General features: G+C 38.5%; 1 protein-coding gene across 3 annotated transcripts in view; it reads right to left on the bottom strand.

Moving 5' to 3' along the window:
- The window catches only part of TCAIM (T cell activation inhibitor, mitochondrial), a 36,508-nt gene that overhangs the window by 11,758 nt on the left and 17,652 nt on the right, over nt 1-7,098 (bottom strand). For all 3 annotated transcript variants that reach the window (XM_060162297.1, XM_060162298.1, XM_060162299.1), the window contains exons 6-8: nt 3,744-3,866; nt 1,327-1,424; nt 944-1,035 (exon numbers count right to left, since the gene is read on the bottom strand). In XM_060162297.1, the coding sequence (XP_060018280.1) occupies nt 944-1,035; nt 1,327-1,424; nt 3,744-3,866 (313 nt within the window). The remainder of the gene's footprint in view (nt 1-943; nt 1,036-1,326; nt 1,425-3,743; nt 3,867-7,098) is intronic.

The following is a 7,098-nucleotide window of genomic DNA, read 5'->3' as shown; positions in this document are numbered from 1 at the left end:
CTCTGCGGCATGTGGGATCTTCCCAGACCGGGGCACGAACCCGTGTCCCTTGCATTGGCAGGCGGAGTCTTAACCACTGCGCCACCAGGGAAGCCCAAGTGTTGGCAGTTTCTTAAAAAGTTAAAATACCCTAACATATCTGGCCATTCCACTTTTAGGTATTTATCCAAGAGAAAAGGAAATATATGTCCATATAAACTTTGTAGATAAATGTTCATAGCAGCTTTATTTCTAGTAGCCAAAAGCTGACATAACCCAACATCCATCCATAAGTGAATGGATAAACAAACTGGTATATCCATATGATGGAATACTACGTGGAAATAAAAAGGAATAAATACACACAATAGCATGGATGAATCTGAAATTATGCTAAATGAAAGAAATCAGATCCTAACCCCAACATACTCTGATTCCACTTATATAAAACTCTAGAAATATACACTAATCTATAGTGACAGAAAGCAGACCAGTGGTTGCTGGGGTAGGGGGTGGTAGATGGAAGAGAGGGTTTACAAGGGACATGAGCATTCTTTTGTGGGTGATGGATGTGTTCACTATCCTGATTATGGTAATGGTTTCATGGGTATTTACATATGTAAATATACATATTTACCCACTGTAATATACAAATTATACCCACTAAATATGTACAGTTTATTGTAAGTCAATTATACCACAGTAAATCTGCTGAAAACAAAACAAACAAAACAACAGAATGAAGGCCTGTAGCCTATGCTTCAGAAAAGACTATAAAATTTCCAGATAAAAACGGACTTAAAAATCAGTCCTCTAACAATTTAAACTACAAAATATTAAGCATCTGATCTGCAAACAGATGATTCAAATTTTTTTTAGTTTACTGACATATTAGCATAGTTTGAAACAAAAGTATGTCAATAACAAATTAGAGATTTTTTTTTGCTTTTAAGCTTTTTCTTACTTTTGTCCAGTGATGATGGACATCCATTGTTCCCAGCATCACATGGCCCACTGCACTCATCCCGGACCGGTCTGTAAATATTATTGTACATCCTGATGATAAAGCACAAACCTTTGGTCACTGTCCAGAGAGGCTTCATTCTTTCAGCACTGTGCAAATAATTACGTAAATTTCATGTGTCAACTCAGGATTAAATTCGGTAGAAGCTTAAAGCCTAATTTTATGTCACTGTTTAAGTCAAAGGAACGGATTTTAAAATTCAGCTGATATAAAGTCACATCTATCAATACAAAGACTTTTAACACTTAGCTTTCCTCTAGAGTTTACAGATGTGTATAGCCGTTAAGGGGTATGGATTTCGGAAGTGAATGGAAATTGTTTACCTTTTGCATTTTTAAGGCTTTCCAAGTTCTGCTGGGCTAAGCGGCCTAAACTGTGCAGCTGACTGCAGCGGTGGGCGATGCCCCAGCTCCTCTGCCACCTGGTCCAACAGAGCACACAGCCCATTAGCACCCGTGTCCCCCCAGAGGGAGGCACACACTCGCCCCCACTGCTTGACTCCCGTGAAAGCCGAGGAGTTGCTTTCTCAAGGAGACATACAACATGTTTCCAAACTAACTCATTTTTCAAGAAGCAGCCAAATGGGAAATGAATCGTTTACCAGAGGGTAAAAATCTTAGCACTATATTCAGCGATCCAAAGACTTAAAACAAGCAAATACACTGTGTTGTTTCTCTTAAAATAAGAGGATGAAATGGGGAAAACTTTGACAAAGATCTTTTTCTTCTTTATGTTGTTTAATGACAGTGTTGTCTTAGATTTAAGTTCCAACTAGGAATTCCAGTTTGGTTTATCAGAATTTTTTTTTATCATATTCTAGAGAAAATGATTTTTACGACATCGTGTAATCTGCTCATTTTATAGATGAACATTATTACACCTCAGTGACAAAATGGAACTTGATATTCACATGATGTCACAGAGGCACTTCTTTGTATGTGTAAAGAGCCCCGGTATTAAGTGGTATCAGAAAAGCAACCTTCGAATTCTAATTCTGTGATTTACTAGCTCTGTGACCTTCAACAAACTTCCTCTAGTCTTCCTAAGGTTTCTCTTCATGCTTGCCCAGTGGGGACACTTCTTACAGCACAGGTAGTGTAAATCATAGGGGATGAACATGTGAAGGAGTAAGGCGCTCAACAGGCTTTCAGAAAACTTAGGTTCCTTCTTCATGCTAACACCAATTCTGATGAATGTCATTTCTGATAAAGTGAAATCGGCTTTCAAAATTATTCCTTTAACACACAATGTCATCAGTCACAATGCTTCCTTTCGTTGGAGACTTGGTTAGTTTCCCAGTAAGCCGAGACACTCACGTCCATGGTCCTTAAATGTTTTGGTCTCGGGACCTCTTTGCACTCCTAAAAACTGAGAACCTCGAAGAGCTTTTGTTTATATGGGTTATAGCTATTGATATTTACCATAGCTGAGAAATTTCTCCATTATATTGTAAAATAATGTTTATTTCTCTTTATGTTTAAGAAATCCTTTCATTTTCCTGATCCATTCTGCCTTCTCACATCTCTTAAAATTTATTTAGAAAAAGTTATTTTCATGCATATTAATTTGGTTTTTTATATACCTGTAAGAAGGATCTTATTATTTTGTTTTTAGTTAGTGAAGTCTATGTTACTAGATTATGGAATTGGAAGGGCCCCCTCTAATCACAGCTTGGATGTGATGAAAAGACAGCAGTTATCAGCACAAACCCAAACATGCCACACAGTCCAGGTGTAAACACTTTCCTCTGAAATTTGAATCATCTTGGACAACTATGATTTGAATACATAAGAATAGAACATATAAGTACTATCTGTATTCTGCAAGCCCAGGAAAAAGGTGCTGTTACGATATCCAACTGGTCATTTGGTTCAATTTAAGTAAAAAGTCCTGATAATGATGGCTGAAAACAACAAAACAGGCTACAGCAAAGAGTAACAGAAGTTTAAGCTCCAGACCAGATGACAATACCTCAGGGTTCTTGTAATGCAGAGTCCCATGACTGAATCACACCACCCCCTCCTTAGGGTTGTAACAGCTGTTAAATCTATTTTTGTAATAGATAAAGATTCAGCATGTATCTTTATACAACTGTGATTTCTAAGTTTATGAAAACATTTAAAAAGTCATGTTATAGTGACTACAGGTAATAATACTGTATTGCATTTTGAAAGTTGCTTAAAGAGTAGATCTTAAAAGTTCTCATCACAAGAAAAAAATTGTTTTGTAACTATGTATGGTGACAGATGTCAACTAGACTTATTGTGGTGGTCATTTTGCAATGTATACAAATAATGAATTATCATGTAAAACACTTGGAACTAATATAATGTTATATGTCAATTATACCTCAATTAAAAAAAAAGTCATGTTATATAACACAGAATAAAAGAATACAACATTTATTTTTTATCTCCCTTCCTCTTTTTAAACTTAAGTACCAGTCTTACATGATTGGGAAATAATTATTTTTTATACATTATGGGCATAGGAAAAGTATATTTTTCACAAGCCCATTATGTTAAAAAAAAACTATTATGCTAAAAATATCAGTATCTAAACTTTACTTCACTATTTTAAGCAAGAAATTCATATGGATTTTCTTACATAAACATTTGATTACTTTCATAAAAAGATAACTGAATATTTAGTGAACACAATAATTAAAGATGCAAATATTTAACTGTTAGAAACCTTTACCAAAGGTAATCTCTAAATTAGGTTTTCTCTTCTTCATTACCTGATATCCGAGAGCTGCAATTGATGGGACAGTTCATCTTTTAAACGATCTAGTTCTTTTCTAAGTGGCAAACTATTCTTCAGCTTTTTAACAGCACTTTTCCCATTATTATCTAACCAGGATCTAGAAAGAAAAAAAACAGAGATATACACTTTGCAATACTAACTATAATGCAGACATTTCTACTATTGAACGACGTGTTCATTGACTTAAAGCAGCCCCAGTGTTAAACCGAGTTTGCCATCAAACGTTTGCCAAATTATAAGTACTGTTGTGAAGTCTATTCTTTTAGAGTAAATACTTCTAAAATAGGTTTCTTGGAAAACTGCCAGCATCTGTTAAATCATATTCTACTTATGACAACTTCCTTTGTCTATCAAAAATATTCAATTTAAATTACACCAAGCCTGTTGCTAGATTTCCAAAGATGGGATGATTTTTAAAGAATTAAAGATACTTCAAACCTCACTTATGTTTATTGCACTCTTAGGCAGGCTATACTAGACCGTCACCTACATCAGTCATCTACAGGCGACCCTTTTCCTACTGGAGCAAATGAGCAGATGATGTTCTAGTGCAGCCAGACGATGAAAAAGTCAATTCAGAAGACACACCTAATGGTACTGGTGACATTCAAAAGGCAGTATTTCCTGATGAAGGGATTTGCGAAGGGAACTCTGTGGATTCTAACTGGGTAGATCCAGTCTCTTCCTTTGTTTTCGTCTTGGTTGTTAGCACCCTGAGCCTCCCTGCTCACCCCCTCAGCGCTCTGTCCAAGTGCTCCCACTGGTCAGACCTCACCAGTCTTGGTGTCTCCATCCACATGCTCCTGTCGGGTGGGTCTGTTTGCCCCTCAGTTCCTTTCCACCCAACCAAATGCCCAGCTCTAGTCTCACCTCTCTCCACCTTTATTTTTTTCCCCCGTCAACTACATCATAGGCTCAGCAGAAAGATGTTCTTTTAATTCTGCATTTCTTAGAACGTTTACTTCAGTGAAGTCTTAAAAGAGAAAATAAACATCAAATTCGGTAAGGATTAGAAGGGGAGAGCTTTCAGAAAAGAGCTGAGGGCAGCCTGGGTGGCCTCGTACCGAGCAGCATGGCCCCTTGGGAGGTTATCACTTCCTCGGTGTTATAATGGTCATGGCACAAGGGATGCTGGCTGTCGCTCAGAGCCTCTAGTCTCCTAGGGGAGTCTGGACAAACGAGAGGCCTGGGTGGTGCCTAGGAGGCTGAATGGCTGCTGCAGGAGTAGGCAGGGCAGAATGGCAAGGTGACTTGGGGATCAGAGGAACATTTTGGGTCCAAGATGTAGTGGTGGAGTGGGCCCTGGGTACAGCCGTGCAAGAGAAAGCTCCAGGGGGTTAGGGGAAAAATGGTCTAAAGCACGCCATCCCCAGGCCACCTGACACCCCCTGTGGGACACCTGTCAGTGACTGATGGTCAGGTGTTAGGATAACTCTGCAGAAGGGCTCACATGTCCATCTCAGAAGTGCTTGCCAAATAAACCTTTTGAAGGTTCCTTATTAAGTCACTTTAAAGGTTTGAGATGTTGTGATCTAAAACATTTAAAAAATAATCAAGTTCAGGGGATTCCCTGGTGGTCCAGTGGTTAGGACTCCCGCTTCCACTGCAGGGGCCACTGGGTCCTATCCCTGGTCGGGGAACAACCATCTGGCACACTGCGCAGCGCGGCCGCAAAGTAACAGTAATCGAATTGAAACTTTCAGAACCAATCAAATCATTATGCGTGCATCAAATATTTATCCTGAAAGCCGAACAGTGTGTTGTGTTGGGAATCTAAGGAAGATACATCTAGTAAGGAACAGAGAGAGAAGCAACTGGAAGAGAATATATGAGCTTCTAGGAGAACAGAGGAAGAATTAACTAATTCTGCCTGGAAGGTTCTAACCTGAGAGATGGACCAGATTTTTCCAGGCAGATTAGTGAAAGGGAAGGGCATGCCAACCACGCCAGTGCACAGGGAAGTATAAGATGAACCAACGTGCCCAGATCACACGATGCCTAGAGGGAGGGTGGTGTGAGATGAGACTGGAGAGGCACATATGTGTGTGTGTGTGTGAGATTATAAAAGGTCTTGCACATTGGGGTAAGGAATTGGGATCTTTTCCTCTAACTAAAGATGTTCCACTTTGTTTTTTTGGCCATGAGGAGGAGCTTGCAGGGATCTTAGTTCTGGAACAGGGATTGAACCTGTGCCCCCTGCAGTGGAAGCTCGGAGCCCTAACCACTGGACCACCAGGGAATTCCCTATATTCCACATTTTTTTGACTCACTAAATGTGTGCAGTCATTAATACTTCTTCCTACTCCCCCTTTAAGAATACTGGTAGTGATTTTATTTCTGCTTTCTGTGTGAGAAATAAGAAAATAATATCTTACTTTATATCACGATTATTAGCTATTACAATTTTTCAACCTTTTCGTCATTTATTAAGTCATACGTGTTAATCAATTTACTTTAAATTATGTAATAGAAAGGATGCTTTTTGCCAAATGAATTACCAAATGGCATACTATGTTGGGTTTGGGGACCAAATGTCTTAAACTGTAGAATGAAATATAATCTTACGATTATATATATTCATGACCTGATTGTTGGGATTCTTACATTTAGTGTATAAAATTTAACTGATCTAGTTTAACAATTTTTGTGTTTTGTGTCTAAACACGGAGATAAAAATGAAGGTTCTACACATGGCATTTTCTTTCTATCTATGTAGATATTAGATCTATCTATAGATATAAAGACAAAGATACATGTATCCTAGCTCTGGCCACTAAGAAGTTCAGTAGCAATTGAGACATGCACCACCCAGATCTTGGTTTCTAAAAATCATTCCCTCCTAAAAAGAACCAGAGCTTCTTGGCAAAATGGTTCAATCAAACACTGGGCCAGGGAAAGTCCAGATGAGCCTGGAACACCTTGGTGAACCAGGAAGTAAGAGAGTTCTCAAAGAATGATGGGGACATAGAAGCCGGCTTGAAGGGATGATAAGGTTAGAAAATTGCCATTTGGCAACCATCATCATAATATGTGATTCAGGCAAAAATCATCAATGAGCACTAGAGCTAAGGGGTAAAACTTCAGTGTTAAAAGGATATTTACACAGCCCTAAGTATCTGCTCAAAAGAAACTAACTGAAGGGAAAAATAGTTCCTTTACTGGGGAAAAAACTGGGAGACACCACCTTAATCAAATGATCCAAGTTAATAGCACTAGTAATGGGATAATCAACATCATATGCCTCCTATATAACATTGAAAACAACACACTTCACTTTCCGGGTATTCCTGCCAAATATGAATAACCTGACTCTAATTATGAGAAATACC

This window comes from Lagenorhynchus albirostris, chromosome 10 (assembly GCF_949774975.1).
Source record: "Lagenorhynchus albirostris chromosome 10, mLagAlb1.1, whole genome shotgun sequence".
NCBI classification, from domain to species: domain Eukaryota; kingdom Metazoa; phylum Chordata; class Mammalia; order Artiodactyla; family Delphinidae; genus Lagenorhynchus; species Lagenorhynchus albirostris.
The sequence above is the reverse complement of the archived record's forward strand: the minus strand, read 5'-3'. Positions and strand labels throughout refer to the sequence as shown.